This window comes from Seriola dumerili, unplaced genomic scaffold (assembly GCF_002260705.1).
Source record: "Seriola dumerili isolate Sdu_G_001 unplaced genomic scaffold, Sdu_1.0 BDQW01000415.1, whole genome shotgun sequence".
Lineage (NCBI taxonomy): Eukaryota > Metazoa > Chordata > Actinopteri > Carangiformes > Carangidae > Seriola > Seriola dumerili.
Window position 1 is genome coordinate 477,236 of NW_019174670.1, and position 19,998 is coordinate 497,233.

The 19,998-nt window shown below is 45.1% G+C and overlaps 1 protein-coding gene across 1 annotated transcript in view; it reads right to left on the reverse strand.

The window, feature by feature from the left end:
* Positions 1-19,998, reverse strand: part of LOC111233658 (copine-4-like) — a 34,513-nt gene that overhangs the window by 8,728 nt on the left and 5,787 nt on the right. The window contains exons 3-10 of the mRNA XM_022761528.1: positions 13,281-13,460; positions 8,263-8,334; positions 6,195-6,269; positions 5,580-5,663; positions 5,271-5,360; positions 4,688-4,786; positions 1,945-2,031; positions 37-96 (exon numbers count right to left, since the gene is read on the reverse strand). Of these exons, the coding sequence (XP_022617249.1) occupies positions 37-96; positions 1,945-2,031; positions 4,688-4,786; positions 5,271-5,360; positions 5,580-5,663; positions 6,195-6,269; positions 8,263-8,334; positions 13,281-13,460 (747 nt within the window). The remainder of the gene's footprint in view (positions 1-36; positions 97-1,944; positions 2,032-4,687; positions 4,787-5,270; positions 5,361-5,579; positions 5,664-6,194; positions 6,270-8,262; positions 8,335-13,280; positions 13,461-19,998) is intronic.

The window sequence follows — 19,998 nt, forward strand, 5'->3', positions numbered from 1 at the left end:
GTGTGTGTGTGTGTGTGTGCGTGTGTGTTCTCTCACTGTAAACTGGATCTGACAGCCTCCCATGATGTAATCCAGGAAGGAGTGCATCTTGATGATCTGCAGACGAGGAAATAAAAACATGAATATTTAAAGGTGGAAACATCAAAGTGAGAGAGAGAGCAATGATGTCACACTGCTCTGTCATGTTCAGTGGTTCTGGTCTGCGTGGAGGGAGTCGGATATTTTAACCATCTATGCATCACTGAGTTAACAGGTGTGGTGACCTCATAAAACACAGTTTTGGCCTTGTGATCGCTGTATCTCTGTAACATGTTGATGGATAAACTCAGGGAGGAACTGATTAGACTATGGTGGTCAAAGGTCAAAGGTCAAGGTCACAGTGACCTCAGAAAACACTTTTTAGCCATTACTCAAGACTTCACAGCAATTATGACAAACTTTCACACAACTATTTTCTCTGACTCTATAAACAGAGATGAGACCTGGAACTAGTCTGAGTGGTGGAGGGATACGACCACGAGGAGGTGATTCTAGTTCATTTTTATTTACATACTGTTCATGTTTCTGCCTCCACATCACAGTAAGAACTCCCTCATAATAAGTGTCTGTAGTGAATCTTGAACTACAGATCTATGTAGAAAGTATAAACAGCCTCTCTGACATTAATACATGGAGGATTAATCCTTAATTAATGTGTCAGAGCAAGGAGAGAGTATTCTTTAGGTTTTCATCACTGGATTTTGGAGAGAAACATCTACTGCACAGTCTGTCTGCTGCCAGAACCTCAGTCAGTGAAGTGGCAGCTCAGGTACCTTTATAATGACCCCCCCCCCATGACCCTTCAAAGACCAGCAGGTGCCTGTCTCTGGGGGAACCTGGGCAGATGTGGCGGGAACACAGACAGTTCTGGTGACAGTGTCGAGGTCCCCCTTGAACTCTGTCACCACTGTCCCATAACAAATACACACAGACATGGCAGGTACAGTTTCACAGTTTCAAGATCCCCTAAAACCTCCATGTTCCTTCATCTGACCCACAAATCTAATATCTGTGGCTCTACAATCCACTTCAATAGATACGGGTCAGATTTGTAGCAGCTGAACAAAAGTATAACATTTGACAATACTTTCATTTTTGTGTATTTTGGGTCACTTTAGGAAAAGTCATCAACTTTCAGGCTAAAAGACATTTATGGGATTTTTACTGCTGCCAAATGTCAAACAGTATGTGAGGGTAAAGTCTGACTCCCTGAGCGTGGCCCTGCAGCTCTGACAGAATGAGAACAGCTGATTATCATGAGGCATCAGCTGATGTAAGGTGGGCGGAGCTGCAGCTGTGGATGGATGGCGTCCTGCGGGTCGTTAGAGCTCGGCCTGTAAACCTGCTCTCATTCTGTCACCTCAGCACTAACTCTCCTCCTGCTCCTGAAAATGTGTGGCTTCATTTCCCGCCTCCTCTCCGACTCCTCATCCATCAAGTGTTAATGATCTCGCCACGCTCACAGCGCCTCAGTAATATGTTTCCGTGTTGTGCTGCAGCTCATCCCGCCTCGCTCTCCTCAAACGGCCGTTAACTGGTTTTGAAGCGGGAACTCCTCCGCGTGTCGAGTGTCATCAGGCTAAATGTTATCTGGCTCTCGCTCGGCAGCGGGGTTCCCCAGGCTCCCCTCGCTCGCCGTCTGAGTGCCGTTCAGCATCGTCTGGCGGGAAATGTCAGGTTAGTCAGGCTGCTCAGAGCCACATAATTGGTTCCTCACACAGGCTGCCAGCCAGACGCCGAGAAAAACCAGAGGAGCAAAGATGAGCTGAGTTTGTGAACTGTGATTAAACCCAGATTAAATTTTGTTTAAACTCAGATTAAACTGTTGATCAAACCCAGATTAAACCTTGGAAGACGTAGACTCAGTTTACAAGACGAAGATAGAAACAGGAAGTCGTCAGTCACCTTGCACTGGTTCAGAATCACAATCCCAGAGTTCTTGTAGTTCTTTTTCTTCATTTTGTATTTTGGATTAATGCATGGCCACTGCACCTGCAACACACACACACACACACACACACACACACACACACACACACAAGGTGTCAGCCAGGAGTGACCTTCAAGAGGAGCTGCTGCTTTTATTATCCAGGTTTTCATCTCGATGCAGCAGAGAGCTGATCATCAAACTAGAACCTGAGTGTTTCTTGTTTCTGACTGGGTGGAAACACACCTGTGCCTCAGTCTCAGTCTGGTCTCAGTGTCACCTGTCTCTCTCACTGGAGGGAAACTGGGACGAGGAAGATGCAGAGTCATCAGCAACATTTCTGACGGTGTGAAAATGGTTAAACTGATCCGGGACCAGAACAGACCGAGAGACTTCCTGTCCGTCCTGAAACAGCTGACTGTCAATCTGAGTCTGAGGCAGACGTCTGTCTCCTCCAGCTGCGCAATCAATTTAACAGCTGAGTGAGTCTCATACACACACACACAAATAAACATGTGTCATGGTGTCATGTGATAAGTCTCAGTCCAGTTTTCCCTCTCTGTTAGCTCTGTGTTTGGTCTCCGCCATGTTCACCAGCTGTTAGCTACAACCAGCTAACAACAGCTTAAACAAGATCAGTGTTCTCCGTGTTTCTGGAGAACAAAATGTCAGGACACACCTGTACTGCACAAAACACCTTAAAGTCTGAGTTAAGGTTTTCTTAAAATAAAAACAGTGGCACAAAACCCCCTTAACTCTTCTTAATCTTTACTTGAGGAATCACTTAGAGTCAGTTAAACCGTTGCACAAAAGACCTGAGAGACCAAAGTAAGGGCAAAACTAAAGGTCCTCTGATTTAAGACGAGACAGACTTCAGAGAGAGATGACCCTTAACCCTTAACGAGGGGAACTGATGTGACATCACAGGTTTATATCATCAGTTTATATCAGTGGATGATGACCCCTCAATGAGCTCTGTGGTTTTATGTCACATGATCTTTGTGGTCGGGGACAGTCGAGGTGCGAGATTCTGAGAAACAGAGTAACTCCCTCAGCTAAGGAGAAATTAAACCATAAGTAAGTAGAAAACTTAAGGTGTAACCGGCGTCAGGTTGTTAGCCCAGTGCTAACAGCTGAGACCCTGTGAGCCTGTGAGTCGTTGGTGCAGCAGCTGGTTGAAGCGTCAAGTCTTTTCTACAAATTCCCCAAAACAACACGTCGATGTTGGAGTGAAGGCGCCCCCCAGTGTCTGTGGTCGCCATGACGTTAGCAGAGGAGGAAGTCAGTCCACGTTATATTTCATAACCTCGACCAACATCTCTTCCCATGCTGGAGAAAGCCCTGCAGATCGTTCACTAACGTGGCTACAAACCACAGGGAGCAGCAGAGTTTCACCTCAGCAGGTTTGACCTGATCTCCGTCAGGTCCTTGAGCTCCAGATCTCTGTGAAAGCTCCAATTAGTGAGCGCCCTTTAACAACGCACCTCTGGGGCTGTTGTTTAGACGGACGGTGTGATGTAATTACCCCACACGCCGCTGGCGGAGACAGAGCTAATGAAGACGCAGCTGTCCAGAGGAAACGCTAACGGACTGAAGTGAGACAGACACTAATTAAAACGTTAACACGGCTCCGCCTCCTCCTCCACCTGCTCAGGTTGTTTCTCTCTCTCTCTCTCTCTCTCTCTCTCGCTCTCTCTCTCTCTCAGCTGTCTCATTATCAGTGACAAAGAGCTTAGTGTTTCTATGGTAACGATCCCGTGTGACTGTCTGATGAGACGAGACCGCCGGCGTCATTAACCCGTTCACCTGCAGCATTTTCCCTCCACTCAGGAAACATGAAATAAAATCTGCAGGAGGACGAGGCTGAAACAGGAAGTGGAAACCGGGGGGGGCTCCGATCTGATTGGACCTCCACTGACACGGCAGAGAAACTCTCCTCTGCTGGGTGGAGAGTAACTTCACCTCCTCCTCCACCCCCCCCCCCCCCCCCTTTCTTTTTATTTATCGTCCTCCCTCCTCAGCTGATAGAAAGGAGATGACTAAGATGACTGAAGACATGAGACAAGACTCATGATGATTGGCGTTTTTCTTCTGGAGCTTAATTGTGACTGTTAACGATCATTATTATAATTTTATTCCAGGCCTGTTTTTATGGTTCATGAATATTAAACCCGAGAAGATGGTGGAGATCAGATGATGTTCATCAGTTAGAGTCTGCACCTGAGGTCGTACTGACACACACCTGTCTATATAAGGTCATACTGACAGGAAGTGCTTCTGGTTTAGGTTTGACCCACTTTCAAGTAAACCAGCAGAAACCATGACGATGACTCTGCATCGTCCTCGCCCCAGTTTCCCTCCAGAGAGCGACAGGTGAGGGACTGAGACCAGGCTGAGGCTGAGGCACAGGTGTGTTGCCACCTGTGGTTTCGTTCATCTGAGATGTTGAAATGAGAATAAACTGACGAACATGAAGAGAGGAGCGATGAAGAGGAGGATGAACCTTCCTCACATTAACATCACGTCAGAGCTCCGTTATGTTCTCCGTCGTCTCACCTTTACCTGGGTCTTTTAGCGACCTCCTCTTCTTCTTCTGTGGTTTAATGGAGAATCAGCTGTTTGTCGACTCGTGTTGAAGGAAACTTCATTCAGATTTATTTAAGAGTTCAGTTCAACTTGAACAGAAACCGTCTCGTGTGACGTGATGGTCACATGACCTACCTGTCGTCCGTCGATGGCTCCTCTCATCTCTTTGAACGTGGCCTCGAACTCACCGATGTAGTCGTGTTTCCCGTTGGAGTCCCAGTCCCACACGGTGCACTGCCAACGCACACACACACACACACCACACATACACACACACACACACACACACACCACACACACACACACACACCACACGCACACCACACGCACACGCACACACACACACACCACACACACACACACACACCACACGCACACACACACACACACACGCACACGCACACATTGTGATTTCACCTTGTTGTTGTCTCACTTTAAATAAAGTTTGCAACAAATTAAATGTTAGAATTCAACTTAGAGATAGAAGGTTTCCACGGCAACCAGCGGCAGTGAACACTTGTATGTTTCAGTAGTTTGTGTCATCAGGAAGTTGCCGTCTGTGACCCGACCAATCAGACGTCCACATTTAGACTGGAGCCACGACATCATCGACTGATACCAGAGACGTGTGTGCGTGTGTGCGTGCGTGTGTGCGCGCGTGTATGTGTGTGTGCACGTGTATGTGTGTTTGTGCACGTGCGCGTGTGTGTGTGTGTACCTGCAGCTTGCGTTCATGGTCTCCGCTGCAGAGTGAGTTGAGAGAAACTTTGAAAGTTTTCCACACCGGGTTGAGATTATTCATGACCGTCTGACAGAGAAGAAGAAGAAGAAGAAGACGTCAGGACTTCTTCTGTGATGTTGAAACAATCATTGATGAGTGACAGGCTCAGGTTTTATTGATTGATTAACCGTTTCATCATGATGAAAGAAAACCTGTAAACGTTTTTACAGATGCAGATCATCACACATCTGGCGAGTCCAGCCACGTGGTGTGACCTCACAGTGATGTCACAGTGTGTGTTTGTACCTCGGTCCTGTAGACGAGCTGCAGCGTGGCGTCGTCGTTCAGTCTGTAAATCTCCAGGAAGGGGTCGGACTTACTGAAGAAGTCCTGAACACACAGACGTACAGACACAGACTTTTTAAAAGTTTTACATTATTTTATTTCATTCAATAAAGTTTCACAGTCTGTTCGATCATGAACATCAAACATCTGTCTGAACATCTGTCTGAGCATCTGTCTCTCTCTCTGTCCTCTGTCTCTGTCTCTGTCTCTGTCCTCACACCACTGTTGATCAGTGTTTGTCCTCGACTTTGGTTTTTTCTCTCAAGTCTGAGTTTCTTTTCTTCTGGAGCATCAGAAACTTCCCAGGTTTTCCCGCCATACTCCTGTAGGTTGCTGTAGCCTGCTCTGTCTCTGTTGCTATGGTTACTCCCATTTCCAGCTCTGGCAGACCAATCATTGCTGGTTGGTGTAAAACACATCAGTACCAAAGCTCCAGAGCGGGAAAGTCTCCACAGACACCAGAGGATGAACGTGAGTGAGTGAACGTACCTGAGCTCAGACTTTTAACAACAACACACACACACACACACACACACACACACACACACCACACACACACACACACACAGCTGTTACCTTGTCGTCCAGTTTCCTGGCGCTGAAGGAGAGCTCGATGTAGTCGTCGTTGCCCGTCAGCTCCTCCGCTGTGATCTGGAAACACAAACACACACACACACACACACACACACACACACACACACACACACACACACACACAGTTGACAGATTAAAGGACAGATGATGATGATGATGATGATGATGAGGAAGAACAATAGAACAGGGTCCCCTCTCTGTTGGGGTCCAGCACCTGCCTGTTAGCTTAGCTTCTCCTCTGAATAGATGTTTCCACTGAGGCTCACTTGCTCACGAGTCAGTAACTGAAATCATTCAAAACAAACGACTCGTGTTCATTCACCTGCTGCTTAATGCTAAGCTAACTACAACCTGCTACATCCATGGTGTGGTCTGATGTCACTCAGTTGGATGTTTGTCTGATCAGACTGTTCATAAAGTCAGTCTAATATCTGATCATTTGATTGTAGTTGAGTGATCTGTGGAAACTTGTCGCCGTGGGAACAGAGGTTCAATGTCACTTCAGTCTCTGTTCCTATGGAAACAGCAGTCAGCTGATTATCTCAGTGATCCAATAAAAATATAGCAGATTTCAGGTAAAAACACTCAGAGAAACCAAATCCTGCAAGGTTTGGATGGTGGGTCCAGGTGGGCGGGGCTTGGTGACTGCTTTGTTGTGACATCACAAAGTTCCAGAAGTCCTGACGGCTGGTTTTAAGGCTCAGTTTCTGAATACAGGCTGTGTGCATTTCTCTGTGGACTGAGGCTTTGATACTTTCACAGTATTAATATAGAACCTAGACCTGATCTATAATCACACTACACATGGACTGAGACCTTTAGACTGGAGGAGCTTTAATGAGGAAACACTAATGAACGAATCTGCAAAATTATCACTGACTGAATCTAAACATATTCAAATATTCTCTCCTGAAATCAACACAATCCGTTTTTATACAAACAGAAACAGCAGAAAAACATTTTGTAGGAGACGTAATGATAATTATCAATAATTATCAATTAATTTGAAAAAATGTCAGGAGGAGGAAGAAAGGTGGGAAAAGGAAAGACTGAAGTAAGAATCAATGAACATATGACGAGATAGAAGATAATTATAGAAAAAATGTAGAAGACAGAATAAAAAGGAAGAAAGAAAGAGGAAGAAAGGATATGTAAAATAAACAAGGAAATAAATGACATGATAAAAAAGAGGATAGAAGAGTGAAAGATGACAGGAACGAAATAAAGAAGGAAAGAAAGATGAGAGAAAGGAGGGATTAATTGAAAAAGGATGGAGGGAAGAAAATATATGAAGAAGGAAGCAAGAAGGAAGAAAAGAAAGAGGCAGGGAAGGAAAGAAGGAAGGACGGACAGAAATTAACTGAGAAAAAGAAAGACTTGACAGGATGGAAGAGACGGAAGGAAAAATGAAGAAAGGGGAAGTGGAGGACAAGAAGAAAAAAGAAAGAATAACCGACCAACATTTCAAAAAAAGAAACAAAAAGAGACAAAAGGAAAAATAGAGAGAAATAAAAAAATAAAAGCTGATTCTTTAAGTGGAGCAGCTTCCTCTTCAGAAATCCTTTCAAAATAAATCCCACTGAACCGTTTCATGTGTCCACAGAGGTGAAGAGAGAGAGAGCGAGAGAGCGAGCTGTGAGTCTGAGGATAAACAGACAGTAAATCTGAGGTTGAGCCGGTCTGAGGAGACGCTGACGGTCCAGCTCAGAGGATCAGAGTCCAAACAGCTGATTGGAAAAACCACAGAAGCACAGAAACCCCTGAGCCGGGTCTGATGGAGGTTTGAATGAGTCAAACACAAACTTTACGAGCAAAGACAGAAACAACAAACTGTTTCCACGAGGTCCTGATCCATCACCGGCTTCTCACCCACTCAGTGTCTGATGGTGTGAGCTTATAAGCTGTACTTCACATTAACCAATGAGATACTGTCATGGCTCCAACAGACAGATTGGACACGCCCACCACCAACCTGGGTCTGAACGAGTGATGTCACGAGGGCGAGAGAGGTTGATGAGGCAGTGAGAGCAGGTGAGAGAGTGAGGCTCACCGTGATGATGGATTTTCCCACGGTGCCTCCTGGTCTGAGCAGAGCTTTGGACAGTTTCCTCTGAGAGATGATCTACACACACACACACACACACACGCACACACACATACACACACACGTTAGTGCACAGGTAATCTTGTCTAGTTTTTAACTGTGAATGAAGAAGATGACTCTTATTGAGTCTCTGTGATGTTTTTGGAAAGTTCGTATGTTGTAACGTGACGATGTTTTTATGAAGAGAGGAACTTTTTATAAAGTCAGGACATGTTTACAGAGCGACTGTCTCACTTCACTGGCTCCTTCAGATCCGTCCTTCTTTTCCCAGACAACAAAGGTGGATCCTTCGAGGTCCAACATATCCCATGATGCATTGCACAGCACAGACAGAGAGTCTGAGGATCACACTGTTAAATGTCAGTGTTCAGTTTCAGCTCAGTTCAACAGTTCAACTGTTAAAACCAAGAGACTGAAAAAAAAGGTTTTACTGAAGTGTTGTCAGGGTTGCTAGGCGACAGGAGCCATGCTGTGCAATGCAACAGTAAGAGCGGGAACAGCTGGTGACCCACAGCGAAGACCAGACCGTCTCATCACGGTTCGGCCTTCACGGCCTACGAGGACCACGCCCTCGTAGACCACGCCCTCTGAGGGATGTGGACCCTGACCTGAGACACTGAGGACATTTGAGTGAAGTGGGGACACTCAGTCAGGCAGGAGCTGTTTGCCGCTGAGGATTATGGGAGAGAGACGGTTGCTTTCACTCCCACGGTCCACGGCTGTCTGTTGTATAAACTCTGTTCCCTCTTCAGTCGGAGGACGAGTCGTCTCCGTCCTCCTCAGACCTGCTGTGAGCAGGATGAAGACAGAAGCTGCTGAGCGTCCTCGTCCTGCTGAAGCTCGTCTGTCCTCACACATGGTTTCTGAGCGTCTCTTCCAGGGCTGTTAGCAGAACGCCGCGGCGCTCCAGCAGCCATCTGGCCGGTGGAGGAGCTGGCAGCTGAAGCCGCTGACGCTGCTGGCAGAGACGAAGACGAGGGAGAGGAGCGCTTCCACGCCGCTGACTCTCCAGCCGTCATCTGAGCTGATTGTTTGAACACAGACTTGGCGGCCGCCTCCTCTTCCAACACTTCTCCCCCCGCAGGAAACCGAAAACAGTCGGCAGGAAATCCACAGCGTCGCTCGGCCGCCACGGCAAGGCGAGAAGAAGACTTAACTTGAGTTTGTACTGAGGCCGAGCAGATGGACGGAAAACTCTGGATGTTTCTGTTTCCTCCTCGTCAGGCTGTTACACATCTTTACTTCATGATCCGTCTCTGATCCTGGTTTTATTTCTCTTTTATTCATGTTCCCCAGACGAGTTTTACAGCCTCACAGAGCAGTATGAGCAAATATATTATCACAATCATCTTCTACATATTGACTGATATTGATAATTATGACAGTCTGTATTTAATATCATTAATGAGAGGAAACATGATGAAAGTCACTGAGCAGATCTGCTGATGTTAAAATCACCACAACATCTAAAAACAACAGCAGTGACCTAACGTGATTTATCATCAACAGTAAGAAAACATAAATAAGAGGAAATCATCTGAGGATGAAAATAAAATCAATAAAAGAGAAAATGAATAAACAAAAACATTAAAGAAAAAAAATGAAACTAAGAGAAAGATAAATGAAGCGAGGACACTGACACTGAGGCGAAGGCGAAGATTGATTTAAAATATCGATTAATGTGACGGGACTTCATGTGGTCAAAGGTCACTAACTATGACACCGTTTCACATGTCTATAAGGATTAAATGAAGTGATGACTTTTTATATCCACAAGGTCAAAGGTCAACTTCACTGTGACTTCCTCATGTTCAGGTCATTATTCAGCCTGTGACTCAGGAATCAGAGACTGAGATCAGATGTTTCCTGAGGAGGAGGTGAATCTAGTTTTTTATTTTTGTTCTGGCAGCTGCGTTTGGACTCGTCCAGAGACTCACAGTAATCCGGCCGAGAGGTTCTGGTTCTGCCCAGTGTCATACTGAGTACTATGTGTTGTGTTGCTGTCTGCAGTGGAAATCATTGTTTGTTGTGTTTGAGTATTTTGTTTATTTATATGCATGTTCAGTGTTTATTTGCATGTTTGTGTTTAGTTGCTTTCTTTAGTTATGATTTTGAGTGCAACATTTCCTTCGTCTGAGTGTATTGACATGCATGTTTAAGTTAACTGACACAGGTGAACACAATGGAGACAGTGATTGCAGACATGGACTGACATCTGCTGCAGCCAATCAACGGCTACAGGCTGGCCACACCGGCCAATGGTGACTCAGGGGAGGGTTTCTCTCCATCTATATAGACAGAGCAGCAGGTTTGACTCCAGGTCTTTTTTTCGACTGAGCCCACACACCTTGCAAGTAGTGGAGGATCCCCATGCAGGCTGGAGGACAGACACAGTAGTGTATTGGAGGCTTTTGGATGCGAGTGGCAGAGGCAGGAGTTTCTGCTTAAAGCTGGTAGATTGCTGTCTACGTTCTTTTGTTCCAGGACCAGTGGATGTTACCTGGAGGTGTCGAGTCAGCAGAGGGGGCCTTGGTGATGGGTGAAAGCAGGCCGGACGACTGAGACCAGCAGGAGCTTCTGCCCAAAGCTGTGAGTTCCCTCTAACCAGTCTGTTGGTGAGGTTGCTTGTATTGACATATAACCCTGCCTATGAAGTGCAGACTGCTGGCTATTTTTCTTGGTTCCAGGAGTGGAGAAGAAGGACCCTTGGTGGTGTGGGCTCGACCGATGTCAACTGGATAGAGGGCGCTAGAGCAAGGACTGGGAGTACGACAGCGAGCCCTCTCGCACTGATTATTTTAAGACTGTTAACTTGCCTTTTCTTTTAAAGACTTTCCCCCAATTTGGAGACATTTGCTACCATAAGTTTTATCCTTGTACATATCTTTGTACAATAAATAGTTATTGTTGCAGCCTCCGTATTGTGGTTCATCAAGTACTGCTCACCCTCGTATCAAAGAACACAAGTTACCTTATTGGTGGTTTGTTTCTTATAAAATTCTAACAACGTTATTACACCACCACCTTTCTACACCAGCACCTCTCGGTGTATCAGCAGGTAAAGCGGAGTGTCAGGCTCTATCTCTCAGGTCTCAACTACACCCCCCAGGTGTTTTAAGAGAACGTCACGGTCGATTGTCAAACACAGAGTGGACTCTGTGCTGAGCACAAACCCAGACTGGGATTAATTAAAGATGTTGCAGGTGTTTCAGCAGGAGGAGACAACAGTTTCTAAAGTCTTAGAAATAAATTGTAGCGTGGAAACGATCCTGTGGTTATTATATTATGACGATCCCGGGGGACATTATTTACTGATCGTCTTTGATGACAGTTTGTCCTCGTTCCACTTTCATTCTAATGAAGGAAGTTATTTTTAATCTATTTAAGAGTCAATTATCTGCAGCTCCACCAAACTCTGTAAGAAAATCTCTTGTTTAAGAAACATCAACACATTTTATTCCTCAGGCAGAGAAATGACTTTTAGTTTCTGAAGTCAGTCACTTTTAATTCCTTGTTATAAAAACTGAGTATCAGCTTCAGTGATGTTCTACACAAACCCACAGATGCTGATTGTGTCGTATTGTCAGAGGTTTATTCTCTGTCTGCTGCTGTAATGAGACTCTGAGGACGTTTGTCTCCTCACAAACACTCAGCCCCGTCTGAGCATCAGATGCAGAAGAAGAGACGGAACAGAACAGAGTTTTTCACCAGAAGAAGATTCAGACAATCGTCGGGTTAAAAACTTAGAAACTCAAAACAAAAGCAGCCGTTTAAACTTTCAGCTCAGGTGAGTGTGACGAGTGACAGCTCGCTGATATTTACCTGTAACACACACACACACACACACACACACACACACACGGCTCTGACAGATGAACCTGTTAGCGGAGCAGGATGGAAAGTAATTTGATGCCAGAAGAAAATGAAAAGCAGCAAACGTCAGATGGAGAATAAAATGACAGACGGAGATATTATAATATTTAGGATTATTCAGGGAAACTGAGGCACATTTTTACACTTTGCATACGTTTTATTTAGTTAATCTGGTTTGAAACATTGAATAAAATCTCTGTAGAAGATTAGAGATGAGACACACATGGAGCATGTTGCTGTGTAGTTCACTGTCTGTGGTTTGTTTCAGCATCTCATTGTGTCTGTTTGTCTCATAGCAGCTCCCTCCATCCATCCATCCATTTTCTTCTCTACCTGAGGTGGGGTCTCGGGTCTCAGTCTCCCAGACTGAGCCCAGACTCCCTGAGAGGAAACTCATTTCAGGATCCGTGACCTCATTCGTTCAGTGTCTACTCAGAGGTCACGACCTCGACAGACTCCCACTGTGAGGAAACAAACAGGGACTGAAGAGGCGGAGAGAAGACCTGATCAGATGAACTGCTGCAGCCTCGTTCTGACGTCACATAAACTGTGATCATGTTTGAAGACAGAAGGACGACTGCAGTAAAGATTTTCTTGTTTTCCTCTTCCTTTCTTCACCTCCCTCACTCCCTTTCCTTTCCTTATCTCTGATTGGCTCCTGTTTTCACCCCTCATTTACCTGATAGAGTTCACCTGGGCACTTGAAGATCATAAGAGAAGTTTGTTCCTGTAATTAGTCTGTTGGTCACAGAGAACCTTCTTTGTCCTTATTTCTCTAACGAGAACATAATGAGACTATTTTGATTTGTTGTTAAATTGAATCTTTATTTTTGAGTGTCTTTCCTTTCATGTTTGAAATGATTATCTGAGAGGAAAACCTTCGTTGGTTTGATGTTTAACGCCCTTCCTTCATTCCTCTGGACCTGATGCTCATGGTGAAGGTGAACCTCTTCTGAACCGACGAATAGGAAGGAAGAATACATCCTGTCGCATCACACGCACAAACACCTGAGCACCTGCATCAAGGTGAAAAGCACGAGGTCTCCAGGGATCCAGGAGACCTTCAGTGTGATGGACGTGTTGAAACTCACCTGTCCCAGCGTGCACTCCACCCATCCCAGGAAGTCGGCCTCCTTCAGCCCGTTGTGGCCGCTGTTGATGTCGTACAGCTCGAAGCGCAGACGCTGCACCTCTTCAAAATAAAAGTCCAGCGTGAACACCTTGGAGTAGGTGGGGTTCACGCAGCTGCGGATCACCTCCGTCCGGTCCACCTGCAGGAGACAACGACACGATGAGGTCATCACCACAGTCTGAATATGTGACTTCTCTAAGGAAAAACAGAGCGAAGGAAACAGGAGAGAAGCGTCTGTGATCAACTTAAAGAAGGTGTCACAGTCCCGCCCGCATTGACTGACCAACAGGTGACTGGCAGGTGATCGGCAGGTGATTGGCAGGTGATCGGCAGGTGATTGGCAGGTGATCGGCAGGTGATTGGCACGTGGTCACAGAAAAAAATTCTTTAAAACTTGAGTTTTCCTTTTTTACTCTGAACCTCCAAAAGCCAGAAATTCAAAATCCTCTCCGTCACGTTGGATCGTTACAGGAAGTGTTTCATCTGTGTGACCAAACGACCAATCAATTCAACCTCTAATCAACATATTCAAGAATGTAAATGGTCAACATACAGTAACCATGGAAACACACTGACAGTTTCATTCTGTCTGCAGCTAATTTTCTATCATTTGGTCGATAAATGTCAGAAAATATTCAAACTGCAGTGGAGTAACTGTCTGAGTGATATGCTTCATATGTTTCTTATAGATTCACGATAATTTAAGTTTATTAAAAAAGGAATAAATAGGAAATGAAAAGGTGACATTGATAAAAGGTTTGTTTAAAAATAATGTACCAGTTTAAAATTATTCCTGGTTGTAAATTACACGCTGTTCATGTGAGGTTAGTTTTATTTTGAAGAGTAAGAGTCACATGATCAGAGTTTAGCTTAGTGTATGACTGAGGCATTGTGGGTCAGAACACCATGGTGACAGATTTGTGTATGATGTCGTTAACATGTTTATATGGACATTAACGAGGATTTGAAACGACGTGTTTCAACTTTTATGTTTTTATTTTGAAAGAATAAGAAGAAAAGAAGAAAATAAATGTTGAAAAGAATCTGTTCTTCAGACAGATCCAGAAGATTTTCACAATAAGAAGAAAAAAGGACTTTGATTCTGAAAATCCACATGTTAATTAATCAATGAAGCTGGATGTGAATGGATCAGGATCAGGATCAGGATCTGGATCTGGATCAGGATCAGGATCAGGACTCATCATATACAGTAAAGTATATCCTGTTCGACGAGTCACAAAGTGACAGCACAGAGTGAAACCTGCTGAGAGGCGGAGCTTCTGAGAGGCGGAGCTGTTGAGAGGAGGCGTGTGGTCGACCTGCCGTCCACTCAGAGGCCTCCTCAGACAGATGGTGCTCCGGCTGCAGCTCCTCCACACGCTACTTAAAGATTGGATCGTTAGATTTTGTCTGAATCAGCTGAAAAGAAATCCAACATGGAGTGTGAGAGGATTCCCGCCGCCCCGCTGACCCCCCTGCTGACCCTGCGGGACGTCTTCCTGGAGCAGTTCCTGAGTCTTCACACTTCTCTGTGTCCGACTGTGCTGGACGACGTCTGTCAGACTCTCCGGCTCCCGCAGGAGACACGAGGAGACGCAAGAAGACATGAGGAGAGGAGGAGATACGAGGAGACATGAGGAGAGGAGGAGATACGAGGAGACACTCTTGTCCCCCCTCCAGGATTTTCTGTGTGTGCGCCAGAGTTGGTCCAGATGTGGCTGCAGCATCTGACACTCGGGCTGTATCTGGGCCAGAATCGGGCCGTGGAACCAGGCGTGTGCTGGGCTGATCTACATTGAGACGAGTGCGTCTTTATTCAGCTGCTGATCTGATGTTGCTTCATGTTCTCAGCTTGTGTTTTTCTGCCTCGCTCTCTAATTAAATCTATATTTCATTGAATTCAAGAAATGTTCGTACACGACGCCGGAGGAATCACATTCCTCCTGTGAGGAAGTGAGTTTGAGTTTCTGTTGATGTCTTGTCTCCATGTCTTCATGCCGCTCTCTGTTGTTTTCCTGCTTCTCTGTGTCGTACTTCATCTTTGTGATCTCCATCCTCGTTTCTTCTTCTGCGCATCATTAAAGTTTCACCTGATCACAGACAGACGAATAGCACGATAGGATTTAAGACTCCACCTCAGTCTGAACAGAGGAGGGACGGTGGTGGCGTGATGATGACAGGACAGAAGCTGCTGACTGACACCAACAGCCTCAGCACCGTGGTGATCTCTGGTGTAGAAAACTAAGGAGCCTCAAACTTACTGCACCATCAAAATGACTGGAGACGATGATGATGATGATGATGATGATGATGATGATGTTGACTCTGACCATAAACAATATTTCTTTAAGTGTTGCTGTAGCTTTAATATGTTTCCTGATGAGAAACAAAATATAAATCTGATTACAGTGTAGTACAGTGAACCGGTCTGAACCGGTCTGATCTGGTCTGATCCAGTCTGAACCGGTCTGAACTGTTGTTTCCTCGTTGACATCTTCAGATGAAAACTTTGTGTGTTTCAGGCCGAGCCGTGTGTTCCTCTGTGTTTCTGCTCGTCCACTCGTCTCCAGTGTCTCCACCTTCATCAGACTCATGAACATCGTCGTCTCCAGTCTGAAGAAGACTGTCCTTTTCAGCCTCGTGTGTTTTTTCTTCCAAGCTTCTTCTTCTATTTGAGTCGGCACCAACAACAAACTGTACGTCCATGTTGTTGTAAGATCAGTCTCCTCCTCACACATCTGTTTCCTCTGAAATCCTCTCGTCAGCTTCTTCCCTGATCAAACCGGGAGTCTGACATGTTTCATGAAGACGTTTCCAGGGTTTTCTCTCTTCCTCCTTCTTCTTCATTAATTCTCCTCGTTAGTGTCGTCACAGGCTTTGTCTGTGTAACGGACTCAATGAACATGAAACCGTTTGTTCTTTGACAGTTTACTGTGTGTAACCACGAGGGGAAAAGCTTATTTATTATTGGTTATATATATTTACTATTTTATATTCACAGCAACATGGATTTCAGTTGAGAACACACTGACACGCACTGTGTTAAACCTGAGACTGTGTCGTTGGCTGCACAGCTGAGAGACAGGAAGAGAAGGAGACGCTCTGATGCTGCTGCTGTACGATCTGTAAAACCTTCCCTCTGAACATCCAGAGACTTAAACTGACTGATGCCGGGATCTGACCTGATGGCTCAGACCTGATGGATCAGACTCGGATCTGAAACAATCAGACTGAAAGGAAAGAGAGAAAATGAAACTGGGACGAGTGGAAAAATAAAAAGAGGAGGAGCTTGTGTCCGTGTGAAAGCTTCATCTGCATTTCCACGACTAAAAATACTCAGAGACAGAAAGTGGGGCAAGAGAAAGCAGGTCTGACCCAGTCACACCACACACTGAGGAAACACACACACAAGATGAGACAGAGGGAACATCTGTAACCTCACACTCAACAGTCCATTATGTCTTTAGATGAACTTTGACCTCCACAGTGTCACAGATCAGATCAGACCTCCAGGATTCAGTGAATCTGCAGAATTCAGTAACTCAGGGACAGAAGAACCCGTCAGTTTGATTCACAGCCGGATCTAGTTTCTGTCGGTGTTTGTTGAAGCTCAGGTTTTTTTATTTTTAATTCAACTGTGATTTTCAACATCTGTTTTTTGTTTGTTTGTTTGTTTGTTTGTTTGTTTTTCCAACAGTTGTGTGAACGGCTCTTAATACTACACTACTTAGCTTCAACAACAGCGTATGAAGCTCTGTGATTGGCTGTTGGTGAAATGCACGATGGGAGTCGTTGTTGACTTCTTCAGTTAATAATAATGATGATGATGACGATGATGATGATAATAATAATAATAATAATAGTAATAAACTGTATTTGTACAGCACCTTTCATTTAAGAAATGCAGCACAAATGTAAAATGAAGATAAAAACAGGTTAAAACTAGAATCAGCTCCTCCTCCTCTCAGACTCGTCTCAGGTCACTTCCTGTTCATCCAGAGTCAGAGAAAATATTAACCATTTGTGTGAAGTCTTGAGTTATGATTAAAAAGTGTTTGTGAGGTCACACTGACCTTGACCTTTGAACTCTGACCCCTAAAATATAATCAGTTCATCCTTGAGTCTTAGTGAATGTTTGTGCTGAATTTGTAGACGTTCCGTCACGGTGCTACTGAGATATCGTATCCATGACAACGAGACGGTCAACCTGAAAGCAAAATGGCCACCGCTCTGAATGTAGTGAGATGTTTGTCTTTGGTTCTGATGATTCAACCTGGACTCAGCAGCACTGCCCCCCCCCCCAACTTTTAACCAGAGTTGTTGTGGTGGTCTCGGAGGAAGCTGTGTGTCATGTTTTATGCAGCAGAGCCTCTGGGTGTGACCTCTGTCTGCTCAGGCACAACTCTGTATAATGGCAGAGAGCTAGTGGAGCTAGTTACCAGCTCTCTGACTGACACTCACTGTCACTATGACGACAGACACGGGTTGTTGTGCCCCGGCTTGTTGACATTCTTCTGTCTCCTCCAGTGAAACATCGAACCTATAAATCTTTAACTTGTAGCTGTGATTAAAAACTTTTAGAAGATATTGTTCAGTCACCCCTCCTCCTGTCCTCCCATCTCTGCTTCACACTTTCATCTGTTTCTCCCTGAACGTTTGACTGATGGAGGGTGTGACGGTCCAGAGGGAGGCGGCCTGCGTCAGCGACAGCAGGAAATGTCACACCGCATACATTACCATTTCAACTGTGTGAGACAACACTGAAAACGAACTGGCTCATACACCACATGCGTGGGTGGTGCACTCACTTATTTCCATTATTTAACACCAGCTCTCTGTTAAATTGTTAAAACAAAAAATTTAGGTTGTGGCTTTTTCAGGCTGTTCTCAGTCTGAGCCGTCACCGCAGGTTCTCACTGTGTGGAGAGACAGGAAGACATTATCCTGCTCCTATACAGCAGATACACGTATCAGCATGTTCCAGGTAAACAGCTGTTAATGCTAACGCTGCCTATGTAGCAACAGCAAAACATTTACATCTGCTAAAGGTCTGCTAACCTTTGCTAACGTCTGCTAAACACATACTAATGTTTACTAATTGTGTGCTAACATCTGCTCAACATCTGTTAACGTCTGCTAAACGTCTACTAACATTTTCTCAATGTTGTTAACATCTGCTAACGTCTGCTAAATGTTTGCTAACATTAGCTAACGCTTGTTAAATGTGACTGGAGTCGTTGGACTCCAACATCTTTCTGATGTTACAGACATCCGGTGCTGCAGAGGACAGACACTGTATTATCACGTATTTCAGTGTCTTCAGGCGCTACAAATATGGTCCAGAGCTTTGAACCCTTGTGTGCCATTCACAGCCTAATAAACATTTACAGTTGTATTATTTCCATTAGGTCCCATTATCATATTGTCAATAATTCTATTTTTGCCCATCGGCCAGAGGAGGAAACTAAAACTAAATCCGTCTCCTGTAAACGACTGAACTGAAAGCAGCTGAGATGATTCTGAGAGAAAAAGAATTTATTTTAATGATGGAGGAGATCAATTAAAAATGTGAGGAAGTGAAACCAGAGGGAGGAAAGAGAGAGAGAGAGAGAGAGAGAGAGAGAGAGAGAGGGAGAGAGAGAGAGCCCCGATGATGATCCCTGGATCAATAAAACTTTAATAAACAGCCACAGAACAAACACTATCCATTAAAACATCACCAGATTATAATCCCTGCTGACACCCACTGACTCACACTGAGACTTCAGGCCTAAACACTGTGGAACAGTCACCTGAGAGGCCTGTGACACCTGTCTGTCACTGAGCTCAGTTTGTCCTGAACCAAAACAACAGCCTCAGAGTCCACCAGGAAACAGTCCTGATGAATACATATCCCAGGATTCATTGCGTGTCGGCAATGAAAACAATACACCAACAGAGTCTGAGGATTACACTTAAATGTAAGTGTCAGCTCAGTTCAACAGCTGACGGTAAAAAAGGGTCTTAAAATCTCGATCACAGTTACGTAATGTCTCGTAAAGGTTGCTAGGCAACAGGATGCAACTTTGTGAGACAACAGTAAGGGCGACAGAGCTGGGGATGAAAAGGGGAAAATCCTCTGTAGTCAAGACCGTCTCATTTTGATACAACGGCAACAAAGGGCCACACCTTCGTAGACACGCCCTCTGCCGAAGGGACACACCTTCGTAGACACGCCCTCTGCCGAAGGGCCACACCCTCGTAGACACGCCCTCTGCCGAAGGGCCACACCTTCGTAGACACGCCCTCTGAAGGATGTGCCCCTGAATTGGGACGCAGCTCATCTCTCACAGCTGCTAATGATTTGGTTTAAACTGTGGAGCCTCAGACGTGGTGTTAGCTGGAGTAACTCAGCTGAGGCTCAGCTCAGCTGTTGGGCAGGTAAACTGTGCACACCTGGTACCAAGATATCTGATCTCTCAGGTCAACCTCCACCTGCAGCGGCTCCACATTATTAACCTGTTGTGTGGTTCAGGTCAGAGATGTGACTTTTCCTCAGTGTTGGATTCGTTAGTGGAAGCAGCAGCAGCAGATAACGAACCTGCTCGAGGAGGTGCCGACCATTAAACAAAATCCCCAGTTCACATCAGGCGTTTGTTGCATCGTTTCACTGTCCGCTCAAACAAAGGCATAAAAAA